This window comes from Sprattus sprattus (genome assembly GCF_963457725.1).
Source record: "Sprattus sprattus genome assembly, chromosome: 2".
NCBI classification, from domain to species: domain Eukaryota; kingdom Metazoa; phylum Chordata; class Actinopteri; order Clupeiformes; family Clupeidae; genus Sprattus; species Sprattus sprattus.
Genome location: NC_137921.1, coordinates 53,057,923 through 53,080,750, shown reverse-complemented (window position 1 = coordinate 53,080,750; position 22,828 = coordinate 53,057,923). Strand labels below are relative to the sequence as shown.

At 44.3% G+C, this 22,828-nt stretch overlaps 2 protein-coding genes across 3 annotated transcripts in view; both read left to right on the top strand.

Moving 5' to 3' along the window:
* Nucleotides 1–1,020: 1,020 nt before the first annotated feature.
* Nucleotides 1,021–11,951, top strand: anapc4 (anaphase promoting complex subunit 4). The gene is made up of 29 exons (XM_080833170.1): nucleotides 1,021–1,126; nucleotides 1,501–1,621; nucleotides 1,727–1,832; nucleotides 1,978–2,110; nucleotides 2,355–2,429; nucleotides 2,652–2,678; nucleotides 2,807–2,851; nucleotides 2,951–3,035; nucleotides 3,150–3,275; nucleotides 3,435–3,518; nucleotides 3,625–3,711; nucleotides 4,037–4,101; nucleotides 4,519–4,561; nucleotides 4,724–4,800; nucleotides 4,955–5,055; nucleotides 5,279–5,330; nucleotides 5,478–5,533; nucleotides 5,682–5,728; nucleotides 5,876–5,932; nucleotides 6,188–6,244; nucleotides 8,490–8,583; nucleotides 8,785–8,882; nucleotides 9,547–9,608; nucleotides 9,703–9,741; nucleotides 10,076–10,177; nucleotides 10,285–10,371; nucleotides 10,513–10,671; nucleotides 11,123–11,246; nucleotides 11,495–11,951. Exons 2-29 carry the CDS (start codon nucleotides 1,514–1,516, stop codon nucleotides 11,741–11,743), a joined length of 2,445 nt encoding a protein of 814 aa, XP_080689296.1. The 5' UTR covers nucleotides 1,021–1,126; nucleotides 1,501–1,513; the 3' UTR covers nucleotides 11,744–11,951.
* Nucleotides 11,952–13,753: 1,802 nt separating this feature from the next.
* slain2 (SLAIN motif family, member 2) overlaps nucleotides 13,754–22,828 on the top strand; it is a 26,913-nt gene continuing 17,838 nt past the window's right edge. For both annotated transcript variants that reach the window (XM_080832860.1, XM_080832859.1), the window contains exons 1-2: nucleotides 13,754–14,391; nucleotides 18,446–18,588. In XM_080832860.1, the coding sequence (XP_080688986.1) occupies nucleotides 13,916–14,391; nucleotides 18,446–18,588 (619 nt within the window). In that variant the 5' untranslated portion in view covers nucleotides 13,754–13,915. The remainder of the gene's footprint in view (nucleotides 14,392–18,445; nucleotides 18,589–22,828) is intronic.

Here is a 22,828-nt window from a genome sequence, read left to right as displayed (position 1 = left end):
AGCAACACACTCCAGTTCCTGTATGTTGGAAAAAAGTCACTGTTGCTTTGTATACACATTGGGTTGTAAGGTGCCGTCTAAAAAGGATTCTAAAACCTAAGGCATTGTTTGAAAACAACCTCCTGAACAAACTTGACAGAATGTTCACAAAAACCCTAATTTCTCTGCCCATGTAGCAGATAGAAACATGAAATACCAGCAATTTGTTAAACATTTGGCTTTAGCTGGAAATGAAATGAAATCCTTCTGTCCCTGCAGATACTGCGCCAGGTCCTTCAGCCACTCTTTGTAGCCACTCTTGAACTTGCATGCATTGTAGCATCTGTCACACAGAGTGAAGTGAAGTCGTCCTTTTGAGTCTTGGAAGTTTGTAACATAGCAAGTGGTGGACTCTGCCATGACCCATGTCTTGACACCCCATTTCGTTGGTTTGAGAAAGGATTTCCTTTAATTCCCTTTAATTTGATTAAGATATCATTGTCACTAAGCCATTCACCTCATAGACTGACTGGTAAGATAGTTGAGGAACCATCTGAATTTCCACAGCTTGTCAGAGTGGTCCTTGTCATGTGCTTGGTTATCTTATAGGTGGAGATACCTGGAAATACCTCCTAGGTATACACACAGGTAAATATTAAGGGTTGCTTTGGGTGAAAGCATATATGACACATTTTTACTTGTCATAATTTATTAATAGTAGTAGTACTTTTTACCTCCGGATCATTGTAAATATATCTCTTCACATTGTTGTAAGGAAAGTTGTCTGACAAAGGTACTTCTTAAGTCGCCAGTAGTCTCTCCTCGCTGGCAGCTTAAGAATCCCATGATAACACTCAGCCCAATGAACGTTAATGTCTTTCACTGTAAAACTGTTGTCCACTTACGGCTGGACTGAGATTTGCTCGTGTTCTGCGTTTCACCATTCGTTTGTCCATTTTGGGTTGCCGTTGTCTACGATTCCTGATTCTCCAATTGGATTGGTCAATGTGACGCACAGTGAAGTTTAATGGCGCCATACACGGAACATACAGTGGAGGATTTGGGCAGATGATTTTCCCTTGAAGTCACTGAAAATTAGTTATTCGTTTATTTTCAACCAGATACAGATCTTCAATTTCTCACAATAGTAAGCGCAAGCTGTTTTTGAATAAAATAATAATTCTCAAGTGCAGAATTGTATGTTTTAGCTATTAGCAGATAACGTTAGCTAGGTTTTCTTAGATGGGGTCATAACTGGTAAGCAACCGATGTGCTGATTCATTTCTAATTTTTAAGGGTGCATTGAATCTCTGTTTGCTCCCCACTACTACAATATCTAGTTTTAAATGTGAACGGTGGCTTTACGCGAAACGTCAGGGGCAAGAAAGCTGGGCTAAAACACTACAAAATGATCTTCTGATTGACGTTTGACAGTTTGGGTGGCGGAATCGTGTCCTTCCAGGCACAGTCAAATGGTAGAACACGTATATTGCGCCATTAAAGTCATCTTTGCTTTTTCAGATTTGGGGTTACAATGCGTGCCTTTAGGCAAGTTGGGGAGAAGCAGCTCCCTAATCCCATCCTTTATATGGCGTGGTCCCCCAAGAGGGATCTCATCGCCCTGGCCAACACCAATGGTGAGGTAAGAGAATGACATCAAATAACTGAAGAGGGCTCTCACAGTAAGTCGTAGATAAAACATCATGCCGAGAGTATTGAATTGTAAATACACTGTCTCTGTTCTCAGCTGTTGCTGCATCGTCTATCCAACTTCTACCGTGTATGGAGTTTGCAGCCCAACGAGAACACGGGAAAGGAGATCACTGCCTTGGCATGGAGACCTGACGGCAAAAGTGAGCTTTTCACCATTTGTTTTCCTCTGGATTATCTCTATAACCTCATGCACAATCTTCCTGGCATATGAAAATGTATTATCATTGGTATATTATGTACAGTGTGTGCTAACATTCTTAATGTTATTAATGCTCTGTTACCCAGTCATAGCGTTCAGCTTGGGTGACACCATAAAAGTAGTTCTGTGCGATGCTGAGAAGGCCGAAATCCTCCACGTGTTCCCAGTAGGACTACCCGTGTCCTGTATGCACTGGATGGAAGTACAAGAAGAGAACAGGTATGGTTGTGTCTCCATGTTTTTTGGAGTATATTTGTGAAGTCACTTGCTTTCAACGTATCCCACCATTCTGGCAAGATGTTGTCTAAATAAATATGTATGTCTGATAAATATGTATAAAATGTGAGTGGGGATAATGTTTTGCCAAGAGAAAGAGATGTTTAGATGGAAAATAAATTAATAAGCTGTTTTTTTATCGTATCATTTTTCTTATGTGACTTTTTTATCATCCACTCTTCTTCAGTGGCCTGGCGTCGTTCTATGACTCAGAGGATGAGTCTAATCGCTTTCTCCCTAAGCTGCCATCCCTACCCAAAAGGTAAAACTCTTTCCATCATGAACTGATATCTGTTGTTTGGAATGTTTTAATATTTTAAAATGTTCCTCTCACCCTGTTTAGTGGACTATACCTTGTTAATAATATTTGAATAGTCCAAGTAGGAAAACAGAAACGCAGCCGAATATTAGCCACTGTTAAACATTTTTGACCTGCTTGTCCATTGTTAATATCCATTTTGTGTCTCTTTCTGTTCTTGTCCAGCTACAGCACCACAACAAAGATTTTCAGGTATGTTAGTAGTAAGGTTTAAGTGACTGTCTACATCACTGGTATTCTCAAGAACATCAAGCCATTCACTGATGAGTGCAGCCTTATGTTCTTTTGTGGGTTATCAGTAAGTTTTCCTTTCCTTGCAGCGAGGAGAAATCTGATGAGGCCACAAATCTCCTGGGGGAAGTGAGGTCAGTGGGTGAAAGTTTTTTGTTTTGTCAGTGTGTCACTCTTCTTGCACTGGTTGAATGATCTCATAGACTGACATCTGACTTATATGATGCTGGCAGGTTGAATATTTTGGTGCTGGGAGGACCATGTGGTTTTGTGGAGCTCTATGCTTATGGGCTCTACAAGATAGCAACTGTAAAAGGGGTGAGAGGAACATTTTATCTCCCATCCACTGAATGTAGCGCCTCTGTGTAGATTTCACCTCCCTCTCTTCTCAAGTGTAAAAGCTCTTCTTCTTATTCCTGATCCTCTTCTTAGATTGCAAGTCACAATCCTTTCTCGGGGTATTGTCGTAGCCTCTGCCTCTCGAGTGACCTCAAGTCTCTCTCCGTCATCACAGAGGTCAGGTCCTCTGATGATGACCCTGAGATTCACTATGTCCAGGTAAGGCCTTGAAAAGGTATTTTGGCCTCATTACTGAGTTTTGATATGATATCAGTACAATTTTGCCTCTTGTTATTGAATAGACTGGTTCTGTTCACGTCAAGCTTGGCACTGGTTTTTGAGTCTGTTATTTGTCCCTCACTTTTGGTTTGTCTGTAGTTGGATACAGGGCTGCTGTCTTCCTGTCTGCCTGAGCTTACCAGGATGGCACGCAAGTTCACACATATCTCAACTCTGCTAGAGGTGCTTGCCAGTAAAAAAACAACAGTTTCTTAAAAGCAAAATGTACACACCTAATATGGCATCATTTCTGTGCAGTCTGGAGACCTCTCTCTCTTTTCTCTCTTAGTACCTACGTCTCTCTCTCACCTGCATGTGTGAAGCCTGGGAAGACATTCTCTTGCAGATGGATCTTCGACTTACAAAATTTGTTCAGGTAAGTTGTTTTAAGTTCTGTTTATACAAGGCATTAGTGAGTATTGTAAAGATCTTAAAAGCTTAGTCTGGTGTGAGTAGACCAATGTCAGGAAAACCAAAATGGAGACGGTCATCTATGTTTATTATGACGTACCTAACTAGTTCATTAAACTGATTTCTTCAGTTCAGTTAACCCATTTACCACAACTAGTACCATTACAGCAGATTAGAAGACCATAAATATAGTAAGTACTAAAAGGGAAGAGGTCAATGACTCGGCACATTGAATTAACATTGCCTGTGCTCTGTGTGTGAATTTTTGTACGCTTGTGTTTTCTGTAAAGGAGAAGAACACAAGTACCCAGGTGCAGGATGAGTTTCTGGAGTTGCTGCTGTGGGGTCATGCCAGGTAAGGGTCCACCTGAGGTAACCAAACTGGCACTGAGACAAGAAAGCATACTCCTTAACTGATCATAAATTAACATTATTGAGGGGGCATATATATTTATTTACTTTACACTATTGTCAATCATAAGAAAATGTACATGAACTAAAAAATGCTCATGCATTCTGCCTAAATGCGCACAGTGTGGCCCAAGGGAGAAGTGTAGCCATATGATGTTTGGTGTATGGTGCTATGTTACAATATGCCCACCAGAGAGCGCTAGTTGATCACAGTAGTCATCATGGTTCGTTGTTGTACAGTCTGTCGAAGACTGTCTGTCGAAGACTGTCTCTTACTTTTGAATGTCAGCCAATATCTTGATCATCTCACTGTGTTGGTGTTTTATGACATGTCTCTCTAATGTAATTATATTTCTTTCAGCCCAGAACTACAGGCTCTCCTCATGAACCAGCTCACAGTCAAGGTGTGTTGTCACTTCAAAAAATTACCCTCAGTATTTACATGCTTCTGACTGGCACTGTCTCCTTTCAGCTAGCCTTTTTAAAATACCATCACAATATATGTTTGAGTTTATGTCCTCACAGTGTCACTGTTCACTGTGCATAAACTTGTTTGTGCTCTGCAGGGTCTGAAGATGCTGGGCCAGTCCATAGAGTCTTCCTACTCTGGCATTCAGAAGCTGGTCATCAGTCACTTACAGAGGTGCTTAGACGTGTATTTACTAATCCAAAGCTGTCTTGTAGGGTAATATAGTCATTTTCCTGTGGCTTTAGATTCAGAGAATGCCCATAAATGTCTCCTTACGCTTTTGGGATGTGCCCCCCCATGACCCCCATGTTCTTGTATTGTGCTGCAGTGGCTCAGAGGCTCTGCTCTACCACCTGAGTGAGGTAAAGGGTATGGCCCTGTGGAAACAGAAGTACCAGCCGCTGGGGCTGGATCCTGCAGTCATAGAAGGTAAGGGTCCTGTATTGATGTAAAGGGCAGGAGTGGACACAGACGCACACGCAGACGCACACGCAGACCCACACGCAGACCCACACGCAGACCCACACGCAGACCCACACGCAGACCCACACGCAGACCCACACGCAGACACACACTGCTATTGAATCAAGCCTATTCCCAGTAGATAACAATATGTTGATGTTTTTCACAATATTTTGGTATTTCCCTTTAGATGCCATCACTGCTGTGGGTTCCTTCACCCTAAAGGCCAATGAGCTTTTACAGTAAGTATAATATTCATAGTAAATGGTTCTATTAAAATGAACATTGTAATCCTTACATTTGAAATGCATGTATGTTTAGACGTCAGAGACACTTCCTTTCCTTTTGCACTGAATTTATTATGTCTAATGTACTTTTGTGAACTTCAGAGTGATTGACAAAAGTATGAAGAACTTCAAGGCATTTTTCCGCTGGTTGTATGTCGGTAAGTCTACCTTGTCTTTCATTAGTGAAGCACAGCTTATGAGATAGCCTTCACCATGATGTGTGTGTGTGTGTGTGTGTGTGTGTGTGTGTGTGTGTGTGTGATGAAAATGCACTCATGGGATTTCCCTCTGCGTTTGTTTTGGTAGCGATGCTGCGGATGTCTGATGATCATGTCCCACCTGAGCTCAACAAGGTACCACTGAGCTCAACAGAGAACCTGATCTGGGGGGACTGAGGGGTTTGGGGGTGGGGTGGAGTGTTGTTCCTGTTCTAATGTTAATATGGCAGAACTTAATATGGTGGATTCTTCTCCCACATGCAATGTTTTATTTCTTTCTAGATGACACACAAAGACCTGGCATTTGTGGCAGACTTCCTGGCAGAGCATTTCAGTGCGGTGAGAAACATTCATTGTACTTTGGGCAACATTATTTTGCAATGGAGTGAAACCAAGGAACAGTTGTTTTTACGTGTGTACCAAATCACAGTTAAGCACTCCCAGCATTTATATGGAGTATAGTCTAGTAAGTATGTCGATTGTATTGCTGTCCGGAAGTTTCCCAAGCGTACCATCAACTGAAAAGTCTCTAAAGTAACATCAATGCAGTGTGGACTGGGTAATGATTTTCCTCATGATGTTTCCACTTGGTAGAATGAAGAGCTTTTCGATCGAAAAGGGAAGTACTTCAACGTAGAGCGAGTGGGACAGGTAAGGAGGCTTTGTGCAGTCTGTCTGTGTCTTTGTCTGTGTCGGTGACGTTCCATGAGTTGGATTATCCATCAACATACCAACTCGGACTTTTCACAGCTAATAATAAATCACTCCGCAATGAAACATTCTTTAGCGCATTGATGATAACTGTTAATTCCAAATTCTTATCATTCCAAACCAAGATGTTGATAATGGAACTATTTTTTGTTGCAGAGAAACAATGGCGAAATAAACACTTTTTAATCAATAACTTCGTGTTGAAATGTTAATTTGTTGACTGTAGAATTGTTTTATAAAAGCAATATAGCACGAGTGGGAGTGGGGTAGGTAAGGGATAAGGCACTCGTGCTATATTGCTTAAATGAGCGCTTGTAACTTTTGAAACTAGATAACAACTGGAGATGACGTCCTTTCGCATGCTTGAGATCCTGTCGATAGACATACAGCCGCGGAAAAAATTAAGAGACCACTTCAAAATTATCAGTTTCTCTGGTTTTACTATTTATTGGTATGTGTTAAAGTAAAATGTACATTTTTGTTTTATTCTATAACCTACTGGCAACATTCCTACCAAATTTCAAATAAAAATATTGTCATTTAGATCATTTATTTGCAGAAAAATGACAATTGGTCAAAATAGCAAAAAAGATGCAGTGTCTTCAGATCTCGAATAATGCAAAGAAAACAAGCTCATATTCATTTTTAAACTACACAATACTAATGCTTTAACTTAGGAAGAGTTCAGAAATCAATATTTGGTGGAATAACCTTGATTTAAAATCACAACTTTCATGTGCATGCTCTCCACCAGTCTTTCACATTGCCGTTGGGTGACTTTATGCTCTGATGAGTCCAATTTTCAGCTTTGCCCAACACATGGTCGTCTGATTGTTAGACGGAGACCTGGAGAGGCCTACAAGCCACAGAGTCTTGCACCTACTGTGAAATTGGACTCATCAGAGAAGACGAACTAGGAGACCCTCCAGTCCGCTTTGGTTCAATCCTTATGGTCTTTTACAAACCTCAGCCAGGCAAAGTACAACGTTGTCCCGGAAGAAAAACTTGCTTCCTTTTGCTCTGACAATGTTCCCCAACTCTGAGAAGTGTTTTTTCCAGCAGGGCAATGCTCCATGCCACACAGCCAGGCCAGTAAATGTGTGGATGGAGTATCACCAGATCAGGACCCTGTCATGGCCAGCCCAATTTCGAGACCTGAATCCCATAAAAAAAACTCTGAAATGTGATCAAGAGGAAGATGGATGGTCACAAGCCATGAAAAGAAGCCGAGCTGCTTGAATTCTTGCGCCAGGAGTAGCATAAAGTCACCCAACGGCAATGTGAAAGACTGGTGAAGAGCATGCCAAGACACATGAAAGTTGTGATTTTAAATCAAGGTTATTCCACCAAATATTGATTTCTGAACTCTTCCTAAGTTAAAGCATTAGTATTGTGTAGTTTAAAAATGAATATGAGCTTGTTTTCTTTGCATTATTCGAGATCTGAAGACACTGCATCTTTTTTGCTATTTTGACCAATTGTCATTTTTCTGCAAATAAATGCTCTAAATGACAATATTTTTATTTGAAATTTGGTAGGAATGTTGCCAGTAGGTTATAGAATAAAACAAAAATGTACATTTTACTTTAACACATACCAATAAATAGTAAAACCAGAGAAACTGATAATTTTGAAGTGGTCTCTTAATTTTTTCCGCGGCTGTATACACAGGCATCATATATGTCTACGATATGATAATCGCTGCTAGACACTCACTGTTCTTGTGCTCCCACATCTCATTCACTTTGAAATACTGAAACCAAAATGTTGACTGCGACTGTTTTGGACAGAACGCACTAATTCACCGAACAAATATTTTCATATTACTTTTCCACCACTTGTTAGTCATGTAATCCATTCATATCGATGTGAATCAATCAATACTAATACAACTTTAACTGTGATTTGTTTTTGATTCATTTCACAACTTATTGACTGTATAATAAAAGGTAGCAGATGCATGCTTGTAAACATTCCACATTTTATTTGAACTGACGCTGCCAAGATCTGGATTTGTCACTGCCATGTACCGTGAGATAAAGCAGTTAACCCACCATGAATAGAGAAGCCGGGCTTTAGCCAAAATCGGGTTTATGCCATCATGTAAACGTACTGTGTGTGTCCACTTGTTTTTGTGAATATTTCTGTTCTCATGTACATAACCTTTCTTATACCTGTTTTGTAGTACTTGACAGATGAGGAAGAAGACCTGGTCTCCCCTCCCAACACTGAGGGCAACCAGTGGGTGAAGTTTCTCAAGGGAAGCACCCATCTGAAAGGTAGCAGTCCACACTGCAAGAGGACCCATCACATAATTTGCATCATCCATAGGCTTGTCACTGTTAGCTTTGGCCAGTATGTAGACTTGTGTAACACATGATAGATACAAGTGGTGGTGGCACTGAGTTGGATAGGTAGCGCGGTAGGGTTTAAAACATGACTCTTGTGTCTGTTTGTTGTTGACTTGTTCCCTGCCGCAGAGTCTCCTCTGCTGTTCCCCACGTACCCTCAGAAGTCCCTGCACTTTGTGAAGAGGCTGATGGAGGGGACAATAGAGCTGTGTCTTCAGAAACCGGCTGTAAGCAGCACATGCACACACAGTCTCTCTCTCTTTTTCTCTGACACACAGAGAGACACACACACACACACACACACACACAAACAGTCGCTCCCTCTATCTCTCTGGCACACACATACATTCATAGACTCTCTTTCCGTCTCTTTCACAAAAGCACACAAATAAAAGGCACTCTCTTATAGACACTCGTATCAGTTGCTGCTATTATCAAGGTCACAAGGTCATGGAGTTGGAGTAATTGGCGTAGCCTTTGAAGTGTTTTCTTTCAGTTCTATCCTAAGATTGTGGAGTGCTCCATTTCAGACGTGCTTTTAGCTTCCCTGAGCGTGGCCTGTAATGAAATAGCATTAGAGTAATGGGAGTTGTTTTATAGTGTGTCTTCTGTGAGAAATTTGGCTGGCGCTCCTGCTGCTGAGTCAGGGCCTTGGTGCAGGGTAAGAGAGAGGGTTGCAGGAACAGCATCCTTAAATCTGAGTCATCTACCTGGGGCCTCAGGGGACAGTCTGACACCATCCTAGTACAGCTACACTCTTCCCCAAAGACACACACACATACACACACACATAGCACAGCACAGCACAGCACAGCACAGCATAGACCTTTTAAATCTTGATTTCTCTCACCTTTTTTACCTGCAGTTTGATAACAAAAACATGTTTTTCAGGAGGTGATTGGAAAGTCTGTTAAAGAGGCATTGCGTTTGCCCCTGTACACTGTTCCAGAAAGGTAAACAAATAGCTTAGATGTATGTGATGTCTGTGAGTCTGTATGTGGTTTAGGATTGATTCCATTTGAGATTTTTTGTCTTTTGTATCTGCAGCTCAGAAAATACTCCAAGACTTTTTGAGATGCCTGCACTGTAAGTTAACAGGACATTCTAAGAACACTCACATGTAAAGATAAGATGATTATTTACGTCTACTGATAAAAGTTCTTTTGAGGATGAGTAGAAAGACATCGGTTTCTATGGAGGGGTGTGATCTTAATAGTATTGATTACTCTCATGACTAATCATCGGTGCTCTTGCTTGTCACACCATCAAGTTGATTGATATGGCTATACAATGAAATTAGCTCAGTTGGTGAGAGTTTATGTTGAGGGTGGGGATAATTAGGTCATTATACTGTGTAGTGATGATTCAGAATAGGAGGATGATTGTTGTTTGTCATCTGTTTCTCCTCATGTATGATTAGGTGGAATGATAACAAGGCCAGTATGCATTATGTGGTTTTCTGCATGCCAGAAATCTCCCCATCTAAGATCTATTTATTGAGGAGGGCAACAGACCCATGCAGGTACTTCTGCCTTTCTGCCCCCTCCTTTTTATTTAAATATTTGCTGTTTATTTGGGAAGCCATAAGGTTCAGTCACATAGACTTTGCCTTGCACATGCATCTCACAGGTCAGTTCCGAACGGTCTCATAGCCATTGACCTGAGCAGACCTCTAAACAGCAGCATTGATGACGAGGACCCGGCAGCAGAAATCCCGTGAGTTGTACTACTCTATGCAAAATTATAATTTGAAACATATATTTAACAGCGCAACTATAGTACACCTACAGTATATTGTCACTCCAAAAGGCTTGCATAGGGCTGATAACATGTTTACTTTGTGCCTCTGTTTGCCAGTGGGAATGGCACATACCGTTGCCTAGACGCCCGTCTCTATGACGCTGAGACGCTGACAGTGGTCCTGCAGGGACAGGAGGAAGAGCGCATTCTGGCACAGCTGCCTCTCAGTGCTGCCCTTCGCAGCGAGGAAGAGTTCACCTGGGACACCACCCTTCGGTGTGTGTGTGTGTGTGTGTGTGTGTGTGTGTGTGTGTGTGTGTGTGTGTGTGTGTGTGTGTGTGTGTGTGTGTGTGTGTGTGTGTGTGTGTGTGTGTGTGTGTGTGTGTGTGTGTGTGTGTGTGTGTGTGTGTGTGTGTGTGTGTGTACACCCATTTATGGCCTCCATCTTACAGCATATTACATCTACTTTTCCACATGTAGGTCACCATGTAGTTCACCAGTAGTAGTTAGTATCTACATTACCCAGCTGCTGGCACATGAACTCACACCACAATCAGTTCAGCCGCAAGAGACGCTCATAGACACAAATGCCTGACCTGCCCACTGGGTTTGAATTCTTAGTACACTAACCACTAGCAGGGGAGCTGTTGGCAGAATCCCCCCAGTGTCTTCTCATTATCCTGCTAATATTTTCACTCTGTGCTGTATAATTGTGTGGGGTTATCAGGTTGGAACAGCAGAGCGGCTCCATTCCCTCACAGGGGCTGGTGTGGGAGAACCAGTGGAGGCCTCTGGACAATATGAAAGCCCAGTTTGTGGCTGTCAACGGGATTCGAAAAGTGTCTTGTGTGGTAAGCATTCATGTCCACGTTGTATTGGCCAGGCAAAACAATTGATTTGTTTACTGTCAGTTGAGACACTAGATTAGTGTATTTTCTTGAAAGACCTTAGCTAGCTCAGAATTATACTTGACTGAAGGATCAGTCTATCCTGGGGCTTGACTTGACCTGCCTAAGTCTTTTGATTATTTCAGTCAGTCTGTGGTTGTGTAAGCCCCCCTCTCTGTGGCTTGGAGTCGATCGTTCTGTCTTTCCCTCAGCTAAGCTCCAACCTTCGCCACGTGCGTGTCTTTGAGATGGACGTGGAGGATGAGGACGAGGAGGAGGAGGACCGGCAGGAGGAGTCGCAGGACATCACCCCCGACCAGGAGGCTTTGGAGGAGTCCCTGACCAGTCAGAAGGATGCAGGGGCAAACATGGAGGCCCAGGAAGGGGGAGAGGCGGACCAAGCTGCGGAGGGGGGGTCCAGAGACGCCCTGGAACACACTTCAAGCTCGGATACACTGTGATTGAGACACTGACTCCAACCCGCCGATGCTTTTATCTCACACCTTTACAAATGCATGGCCATCACTTCTCTTTGGAGCCAGTTCTCAGTCATAAGTTGTGTACGTGGAACAGAAAAAGATGGCTTTTCGTGTGTCTAAGGGCAACTCTCTGACCTTAATGTTAGGTGTGTTTGTTATGTGTTGAATCAACACGGTGCTGCTTTGAACTGAGTCCTCATGTGTCCCTAACCCAATGAAGAGGAATACCTGGTTGAGTCACGTGTAACAACTATTTTCATATTTCATATTGTCTTCTTATCAGTTGCTAAAATGCTGAAAACGCCACTCAACTATGAAATGTATAGAAAACAGTCCATTATGTCCAGGTCATGTTTTTCCATGTGATTAAATGTTTACTTTACATTCCTTACTGACTTAATTATTACAGTGCATGAAATGCCCTGTATTGTTATTCCTGGGCTTCTTCTTCTTCTTCTTATTCTTGTTACCTTTTTCTGCGATTAATTCAGCCCGAACCGCTTAACGTAGAAACTTCATTCAAACTTTGTCGCGTAGGTCTTGTAAATGACACTTATGCTATGTATTTTTCACTTTTCTAAACTTTAGTTTTTATTTAATATCTTAAAAAGTATAATCAAAATGTTCCCATTGACTTACATTGGGCCATTATGACATCATAATAGGGTCTTTAAACTGGCTTGCACCTGTGCTTCACTGACAGCTGCGCCAAATCCAAGGAACCTCTTCTCTTGTCCCTCTCAATTTAACTGTAGGAACATTAAGACACCTTCCATTCTCTACTTTTTTTTCTCTCCATCTCTCCATCTTTCTCTCTATCCCTCTCAGTCTACTTTCTCTCACACTCAATCTCTCTTCTTCACTCCATTTTTATCTCCTTTTTTCAATATTTTCACTCTCTTTCTCTTTATCCAGAGCCACTCTTGTTCACTCTTCTTTCCTTCTTCCACTCTTCTTTCCTTTCTTTTTCCACTCTTCTTTCCTTCTTTCACTTTTCTTTCCTTTCTTCACTCTCCTTTCTTCTTTCCTTCTTTCACACTTCTTTCTTTTCTTCTTTCCTTCTTCAACTATTCTTTCCTTCTTTCACTCTTCTTTCCTTTCTTCACTCTTCTTCCCTTTCTTCACTCTTCTTTCTTTTCTTCTTTCCATCTTCCACTCTTCTTTCCTTCTTTCACTCTTCTTTCCTTCTTTCACTCTTCTTTCTTTTCTTCTTCCTTTCTTAACTTTTGCATTTCATGCACTGGTATTTCCTTCAGGAAATGCATTTTCTAGTTTACTATTTCTTATTTCACGGTGTTCAAACTCACTGATAAGTATTCAATTGAAAGACATATCTTAATTCTATCAATTTTGGCCATTTTCTCTGGTACTCGATGTCTTTTTGTTAACTGAAGCACTGCTCAACTGCCCACCCACGATGAAAGACCTCATGTTGAGAGATTTTGGGTGGGACGGATTGATTAAAGTTTACACGAGGTCATTGTAGTGGGCCGTCAATATTGAGACCCCCTGAGATAAAGAGGTACAAAAACGCCGTTAAAATCAAATTAAAATATGAATGTAACTGGTTTTCTTTCAGCTGTAATAGACATGTATTTGCGCATGGCTTACCTGTTGCCATCACATAATGCATACATATTTTATGACTAGAAAATCTGGAAGTTGTTTTATTTTACGCCCCCCTCGCCTGTGACTTTCAAATGAAATGTCGTGGCCCGTGGCACAGGGTAGATATTTAAATTGACAAAATCACCTAAAATGTTTGCATTTCTTAATTATCTGAGTGTCTAGGAGTTCTCGGGACATTAATGCATTGTTTAATACTAAAGAGCTAGTCCTACGTCGTGGTTAAGACAAAAATAAATGGGAACGCGCGCTCGCGTGTTCAAGGGGTCGCTCCCAAAACGTGCTCGCCGCCGGTGACGTACGCCATTACGTTACAGCCCAGTTGATTTTTGCCTCAGTTTGTAACTGGGGACAGTAAAGATGGCGCCGATGCAGCCAGTGTGCATGATAGCCCGGAGACGATTAGCTCATTAACTCTTTTAGGCAGTGGAGTGTTTTCAGTGTAAACTTTATTCAAGAGACTTCTAACTCCGGGTGAATACTTAATCCGCGTCATAAGACTGATAAGAGTCACAGAAGACTGCTACCATGGAGGACATAAATTCAAATATAAACGCAGACTTGGAAGTGCGGAAGCTCCAAGACTTGGTGAAGAAACTCGAACAGCAGAACGAACAGCTCCGGAGTCGGTCGTCTTTACTCTCTTCGACCGGTGGGATGTCAGCGAACACAAGACCTCTAAGCGCAGGATACGACTCGCCCTTGACGGCGGGAGCGGCGGCAGGGTTGGCCGGCTATACTGGGGTGGGGTTCGGTGGAACGAGGGGCTACGGCGGGCTGTCGGAAAACTCCCGTTGTTTGAGCCCCAGGCTGTCATATCCTGGAATGAATTATGGGGGTTCATACGATAGCGACGGTGCTTGGGCTGCCATTGGCACTGGTGTCACTTCATATGATAACGATACTGGGGATTTTTATAAAGACGAGGACAATTCAATACTTGATGAAGTGGACATCCTCGATCTAGAGGACATGGATTGTCTGAACGAAGACGACGACAGCTGGTGAGTGTTTGAAAAGTAGCAGGCTAGCCAACGTTTTTAGATTACATCACTGGTAGCCAGGGTTGTTAACAGTGGGCACAACCTCACACCCGCACTGTGACAGCCCAACAGGCTAACACAGCTGTTCCAGACCACAGCCAGAGAGTCAAGCATTTGACGAGTGCAAAGTTGCACAGGAATGCGCCGAAGGGGGTTCTCATTTGATGGCTGGCCAGCCAAATATCTCACTTACCACTCATGACAACTGGAAAACCTCGGACTGTGTTGTACAAGACGTTGTACAAATGTAAACATAACTAGCTAATGTGTTCCATTCTTTTTAACCAATGCAATTAGGTGTTTACCATCGAGAAGTTTGTGCCAACCAGGCCTCACAGACTTTCCCTTCCAGGAGAGAAAGACGAATTTGCTAGCTTTGGAACGACACATCTGAATTTGTTGATTGTCTTTGCTAGCTGCTAGCGAAGTTTCATTCGTCTGAGCAACAGTTAGCAAGAAAATATACATGCCCACCAGCTAGACTTCCGCTACAATGTTTTTATTTTTTAACACTAAGTAACGCTTTTGCATTGAATGTCCCTTGATTGGACACACGGCGTTTTGGAAAATGCCTCATTATTTTTTTTTTTTTAAGGCGTTGACATTAGCTTGCTTTGCTTAAAATTGGGTTAATGCACCCAAGGCCAGTCACCCTTCGCCGCAGCAAACTGTCTTGCGTTTCGCTTCTCTGATGTTCACACACGATTTATCTTTTCTAAAGCATTAAGTATTTTACAAGCCTTTAACAACGCGGGACAGGCTGACAGGGAGCTGATTGTTAAGGAAAAAGTTAGCGTGCAGACTGCTGTAGGGTTAAACAAGACGACGCCTGTTTACATAGCTAGCAGGAGAACGGTTTTCTTGGCATAGTCCCAAGAGTGAGCGTTTTGTATAGTGATCACCACTGATAGCCCACACCGCCATTGTACTTGGCACAGAGGAGCAGACTTTAAACCTTCAGAACCTTCACTGCATTGATAATGACATAAGGGGTCCATGGACACCTGTAGTAATTTAGCATCGAAGGCTTGCAGAAGGGTATGCATTTCTTTGCTCTGCTCTCCATTTTACGTTCCATCCATTTGAAGTCACCCCTTCTGCAACATCATTTTCATATGGCAAGTGTCTGTGATAGTCCAAGCTACAGGATGAGGTCATTGATAATAGCGCAGGGGTGTTCTGCTTCCTACCCTAGAATTCACTCTAAAAGGCTGGACACAAATTTGGCCTATAGGCACTAGGCAGCATTAGAATTGATTCTTCTTTGTGTCTACGTAAAAATGCCTTGGTGCATGAACATCACAGTCTGCTCCGTAGGTCAAGTCTGATGTAGCAGTCAGGGGCTTAGGCCTGATCTTCACTTGTATAAATCCGTCTGTGTTTGTAAACAATCACTGTATTTTGCTGCTTTGAGGTTAAGGTCACTTTACACAGATTTCCGCGGAAATCAGTAATCCCTGAAACCGGAGCTGTTTGAGTGGATTTGTGTGCTGGCAGCGTAAGGGAGAGCAAGAGACCGGTCTTCAGGGGAAACGCTACAACAGCTGGACTGGGGTGGGGGGGGATTTGAGCTCATGGATGATATCAGCTCAAAGACAACAGCCAGAGATGATGCAAGCCGCTTATTTACCTGGATATCCTATACAATGAACGAAACAAACAGGTCTATTGTGAATTGCCGGTCCATGATCAGTTAGGGACTTGGATTTAATACTGGTATTGATTGGCAATCAATAAAGCAAGCACACCGATAACAACAGCAGCTTCCTTCCTCTTCAGTGATGGAAAGTCACATGACTCACAAAACTGAATGCACACTTGTAATGCTGAGAACGTTGTTCATGAGTGCCTGTGTCTCTCCTTGAGTCTCATACTGTACGTAATGAACATTGAAGACCTTCCCTCTCCATCCCACCTCCACCTCCATTGCTGCTGTCCCATATCTTGCCTCTCACTCAGGGCTGTTGGCCTCCATTAGCATCCCCTTATTCCTCTGGGGAAGAGGAGAGCCAGGAGCATCAGGAGGAGCTAGAGCCGTTAGGCTAATGTTAATGAGAATCCTGTTTAGGAGGCAAGTTAAGGAGGCATTGAGCTTGAGTGGGAGCGAGAGAACAAAAGGCCTGAGAGGTTTAGAAGATGGGGAGTGAAGGAGGCGTTAACAAGAGGTTTTGAAAGAGAATGCCATGATTGAGGGAAAGATGTATTTTTGTGGGAAGTACTCTTGAATTCACTCACAGACCTATGGACGTTTTCACATCTTTGGTTGTGATTGCTGCTCTGTGTAGACCCACCCTGCTGGTGTCTCAAGTACCCAGACGGGCTCTTTCAAAGGGGCCCTTTCACTGCACACTGATAATGGGTGGGTTTCTGGGAATTCAGGGGTTGATTTAGTTTAAAAAGGTCACTGTGGCTCTCGGAACTCTCAAGGCCCTTTTCTGTCCACGTGGCCATGTTGAGTTTAAACACGCTTCTTTTAGTTTCACAGTCACAACGTTAGTCCTTCAGTCTCACTGTTCCCTGTCTGTGTCCCGGCCCTGGAATGTAACGCCTAGTCAGATACCATTAGTTCCATTCCTCTCCTCAGGTTGTTCCATGTTTCCACTCTCTCTCCTCCTTTTCTTCTCTCCATTCCTTCCTTCTTTTTCCTGCCCTCCTCTGCATTTATCTGTCATACTTCCTCTGGCTGTATATGTCCCCTGTCTCTTCCCCTCTCCATTCCTTCCTTCTTCCCCCTGTCCTCCTCTGCGTCTTTTTTCTCATTATTCCTCTGGGTGGCAAAGCCAGTCAAAGTGGGATTAGCCCAGAGTGCCAACTCTTGTCATGGATTCCTGTAATCCCTGAATTAGCATCAGACCGGATTAGCACGGCAATCTGGTCCGGTGGCATTGGTGGCCGTTCGGCCCTATAACCGGACCAGGGCTTCGCCAACAGGTTTGTGTTTTTACCTGTTGCCCTTTCTCAGTGAATTGGCCACAGTGGTGAAGTGACAACAGCAGTGAACTGACAACAGCAGGAGTGGTTAGAGTCTCATCCAGTGTAGGTGATCAACGTCATCGGTCTGAAGAAGCTATGGCAGGAATTAGTGGAATGTACAATAGATCCATGCAGCTGTGGAGTAAGTGATTATCATAATCTCCACCGTGTGGATGTGTGTGTGAGAGAGAAAGAGAGAGGATCTAGTGTCCGAGGTCGCAGGATTCTGCATTTCCCTTCCTCTGTGCTGGAATGTTTCATCTGTTGCTTTTGTGAGTGTGGTGTGTGGTGAGTGTGAGTGCGTGTTGTGAGTGCAGCACATCTGAAGGCAAGTGTGATAAAGCCTCTCAACCTCTCCCCTGCTTGTGCTCTGGATGAGGAGGTAGAGCTGACATATGCTGACTCAGAGTTCTCATTCCGACAATTTATGTTTCGTCTCTCATTTTCTTTCTCTCTCTCACTCCCTTTTGCTCTCTCGCACACTCCCTCTCTCACTCTCTCTCTCTGGGATGTGTTCTGAGTCTTAAATGTCCAATTTCCAGCCCCTTTCACCTTTCCTGACGTCAGGTGTGCATTTATTTATTAGTGTCGTGTCCCCTGCTGTGACCGTAAGCCCGTTAAGATAATACTTTCGCTCGATCTCAACATACACACATACACACACACACACACACACACGCACACACGCACACGCACACACGCACACACACACACGCACACACACACACGTCTGAGGCCTACAGGTCATTGATCAAAAACAGCCCAGCCACTACCTCCAAATTAGTTGTTTCTGAACTGCTGAACTGTAATGTGGTGTTTAGACCAATACCAATGAACAGAGAGAACATGTATTTGCATTGTGTATGGTCAAACCACGACTCGGATATGAAATGTTTGCTCAGTTTGTTCGTTTTATCAAAGAATCCTTTGTAGTGTAGTGCCTGTATGAATATGTAGCGCTCCTATTGAATTGTATGTTTGTCAGCCTTGAGCAGGTTGTAACAGGTGTTCTAACAGTGTGCCACCTTGTCTTTGCTTCCAGGCTGTATGAGACCAAGCTGAACAGCCCGCTGCAGAAGGCCCTCAGCCCCATGGTGTGGTGTCGCCAGGCCCTCGACAACCCCAGCCCAGAGATGGAGTCTGCCAAACGCTCACTCATCCACAGACTAGACCTCACCATGTCAGGTAATGCCCTCCTCTCTCTTACTCTTTCTCTCACTCTCACCGTCTCTCTTTCTCTTTCTCTCTCTCTCGCATTCATCCATAGACTACAACTTACCATATCAGGTACTGCTTCCCTTCTCTCTCTCTCTCTCCCTCCATCTCTCTCTATCTATTTTTGCCCGCTCCATATCACCCTATTTGCCCGCGCTCGCTTCCTCTCTGCCAGTCTCACATTCACTTTCTCCCTGTTTATAGTTCACCCTCTTCTGGAAAGTGTCATGGAGAGCTACGACTTAGCTTGTGTATTTTACGCTAATTTTAGTGGAAGCGTGTCAGGCCTCGTGCTTTCCCCCCTGCCCTCAACCCCACCCCCCCGGTAGCAGGGCTGTTTGGCTGAGCCATTTTTACCCACGTATGCTCACATGCTCTGGCCCGGTTGGGCAACACTTCTCTGAAGGTCGGCAGGGCTCCTATGAGCACTGACACACAGAGGGACTTTGCCAGCCACTGCCCTCTTAATTAAAGCCCTGAGGGGGACATTCCTGGGACTCTGGCAGGATCTGGCCAGGAGATCTTAGTCTTAGAAGTCTGCCGTCAAACCTTTGTGTGTCTTCAGCAGTTCCGATACAACTTAATTGGAGGTAGTGGCTGGGCTGTTCGTGATCAATGACCTGAAGGCCTCAGACGTGTGTGTGTGTGTGTGTGTGTGTGTGTGTGTGTGTGTGTGTGTGTGTGTGTGTGTGTGTGTGTGTGTGTGTGTGTGTGTGTGTGTGTGTGTGTGTGTGTGTGTGTGTGTGTGTGTGTGTGTGTGTGTGTGTGTGTGTGTGGAAGGGGGGGGTGGGGGGGGTGGGGGAAGACGTCTCTGTCCATATCACAGGGGATGATAAAACGCCTCCAATATACCCCCCTTTGGCTAAAAGGGTAGCCGGCCAGCCTCTGTAACTCCACTCTTAGTGTTTGTTGTTGTCTGCAGGCCCCAGTCTTGTGGCCTCACCTGAATTACTCCCCCTGGAGCGGGTGTGGCAGCCTTTGTGATTGTTTTGTCGAGTAACCTGGAAAAAAATGAGTTCGACGTCAAGCGAGCGCGTGACTCAGCCTCTCTGCAGCGTGGTTCCGAGACAATGAGCAGTGATGTCATCGCTATCTGTCATCGCCATACTTGGTGACCTCATCGCCCTCATGACAGCATCAAGGCAAACAGGCTCTGAAGAGGAGCGGACAGGAGCCATAACGTGTTGGGCATCTCAACGTCTCCATCCGCAGCCTCTGTTCCCTCGTCGGAGAGAAAGAAACCTCCTCCTCCACAGACACAACAGCATGATTACAAGCTGCCTCAGCAATGCTAATAAGCACGAGTGTAACTTCAGCTTGGCTGCTTGTGTGACGCGTGTAGGGACACACAGCCTCTGAAGCAGCCCCTCTGAGCCTCGGCCCAGGGGATACGGGCTGATGTTGACGAGAGGTGACGAGAGGTTTATACCGGGTACAAATTAGAACTGTGAGCAGTATAAGCATTGACAGTGCTTATTTTGTTATTTCAAGGGCAACAGCATAATAGTTTCTGAACGAAGGTGCATTTTGGGCGAGGCTGACTTGTTAATCTTCAGAGAGTACACACCCTGTCTCCTTAGAACCCTCAGGGTGGACTCTCAACTCATGGCAGGTGTGTATTTAGGTATGAGTGTGCCTATTCTCAGTGAAATGGCGCACACACACACCAGTGGCAGGTCAGGGCACGTGCCGTGCGTGTGTGTGTGGAAACTTGCCCTCCACTCCGCCTCCCTCTCCTCCCTCCTCTTCTCTGCTCTCAGGTTTGCCGTCCCCTACTCCATTCCCTTGCTTTTCCAATAGGTCTGCGAACTCACAGGTTGCCAAGGCGACGGGGGCTCAGTGTGTGGACTCGCACTTGTGGAAGAATTTCTTTTTGCTGGAAAACAGGAAATGATCTGCCAAGTATTCTGTGCCTTTAACAAAGTGTGCTGAATTTTGAGTATGCACCCATGTATGTGCTTTGTTCATTGGAAAACAATATGCTTTAACAGAGCTAAACAGGGACAAGGCTCACACCTTTTACCTCTGTAAAAGGACAGTGAGGCTTTCAACTTGCACACCCGCAGCCCATAGAGAAGAATTCATGGTAGTCCCCTCACTCTAACCACTTGTGTGTGTGTGTGTGTGTGTGTGTGTGTGTGTGTGTGTGTGTGTGTGTGTGCTTGGGTTTGTCTGTCCATGGCAACAAACCCCTTGCTGCTCACTCCCTGAAGAAAAGATAACAGCAGCCCAGATCTCCATAGCTGCCGTGTTTACTTAAAGTATTCATAGAGACAGTGGGGGACTCGCTCTGGGACAGTCATGGTTTGTTTTTTGTTTGTTGTTTTGGTGAAGACTTAATTTACACCAGCCATTGTTTTTGGTGCAGTGCAGAATGTGTAACAGTGTAGCAATCCTTGCACAGCACTTGTGCTAACGATGATGCTAATGTCATGTGTTTTACTCCCCTGACCACATTTGTCAAATATATGACAGTGTGTAGAGCAAAGGCTGTGGTTGTCTGTGTGGAGGCTTGAAATCTCTGAGCTGTTGTGACCTATTAGACCTGTGGCCTATATGCACACTATTCAAAGCATTTAGCACACGCTAATGTCAACATGCCTGAAGCCTTTGCAGTGAGAGGGTATTTCTTACATCACTCCGTCCCCCAAGGTGTGTGTGTGTGTGTGTGTGTGTGTGTGTGTGTGTGTGTGTGTGTGTGTGTGTGTGTGTGTGTGTGTGTGTGTGTGTGTGTGTGTGTGTGTGTGTGTGTGTGTGTGTGTGTGTGTGTGTGTGTGTGTGTGTGTGTGTGTGTGTGTGTGTGTGTGTGTGTGTGTGTGTGTGTGTGTGTGTGTGTGTGTGTGTTTTGAAGAGCATGTGAGAACTGCATCAAGTGTTCTGGCATGCAGAGCAGAGATTGTTTACCTCTTCTACACAGAGCAAAAATATTTTCATCTCTGAGCAAGAACAGATCTTCCGTTCACATATGCTCTCAAACTCTCTTGCTCTTTCTATATCACCTCTCTCTTCTCTCCCTTTCTCTCCCTCTCTTTCTCTCTCCCTCTCTCCCTCTTCCTATCCCTCTCTCTTTCTCTCCCCCATCTCTCTCTCTCTGTCCTGAAGAGTAATGGATTGAGCAGATGCCTCAGGGTTATCCTATCATAATCGTTCTCTCTTCCCCCCGCCACCTAGAAGGTCTAGTCGCTCTTCCTCCATATTTCTCAGAGACTTTAACTTTTCTCCTGTCTCACCCCCCCCCCCCCATCCATTTTAGTCTCTATTACTCTCTCTCTCCCTCTCCCTATCCCTCTCCCTCTTTCTCTATCTCTGTTTATCTCCTCCACACAATAAGAGCCCTTCTGCTCCTCCTCCTCTGGGAATTTTTTTTAAACTCTCCTGTCTGTTAAGTGCACTTCCTATTTAGTTATTATTCTATTATCCATGTGTTTGTTTGTTTACTTCCTCAAGCCCTGGCCTTAATGTCTGTCCTGCCTCTGACTGCCCTCCTGGCTTTGAGTGACCACCGGTGCCTTAATCAGGCCAGCTCTCTCCATCTGGACTTGTCAGATCATTAGCTGTTGGTTGGGAAGAGGCTGAGTGTGAGTCTGCCTATGATGTCAACAGTAACAGTATGGTTCATATGAACCAAGACATCAGTTAGTTCCTGCGCTCCAGCCCATCCACTAAGGGGGAGTATTACCTCTTCATTATAAGAATAACGGCGGTAGTTAAGCAGTGGGTCAGTGACGGTTGGAGCCATTATGTGTTTATGCCTGCCCACCCACGGGCTGGGTCATCTGATCATCAGCCCAGACTGGATGTGGGCCACAAACCTCACGTGATCCCATTCAGATCAGCCAATTGTGGCTAATTTCACCCAGTGGTCCCTAACCCAAACTCTGTGATCCACTGACCCATAAGTGCCTGGGCCCATGTCCGTATGCGGGCAGGCAGGCAAGCAGTCCCGTTATGAGATAACTGGCTTGGGCCGCTGCCTAATTAGCCTACTTTTCTGGCCTGGTTGAGCTGAGGCCGCCCAGTGCTCTTCATCCAGTCAGGCGCAGTAGCTTCCTCTTCCTCCCTATGTTTTAGCCACAGTGTGTCTCTCTCTTCTGTACGTTTTCTATCGCTCTCCCTTTCTAAGAGGGTAGTCTGAGTAGAGGAGAGTGAGTCTGACTCCATGCAATGTAAGACCAGTGGAAACTGGATGTTGTCTGGCCAAACCCCCAGC

Excerpts from the sequence above, each read along its gene's own strand:
- anapc4 (XM_080833170.1), top strand. The coding sequence starts at position 1,514 with ATGCGTGCCTTTAGGCAAGTTGGGGAGAAGCAGCTCCCTAATCCCATC. Across the intron at positions 2,852-2,950 it reads AATCTCCTGGGGGAAGTGAG|GTTGAATATTTTGGTGCTGG; the intron begins GTCAGTGGGTGA and ends TGATGCTGGCAG. Across the intron at positions 10,178-10,284 it reads AGGGCAACAGACCCATGCAG|GTCAGTTCCGAACGGTCTCA; the intron begins GTACTTCTGCCT and ends TGCATCTCACAG.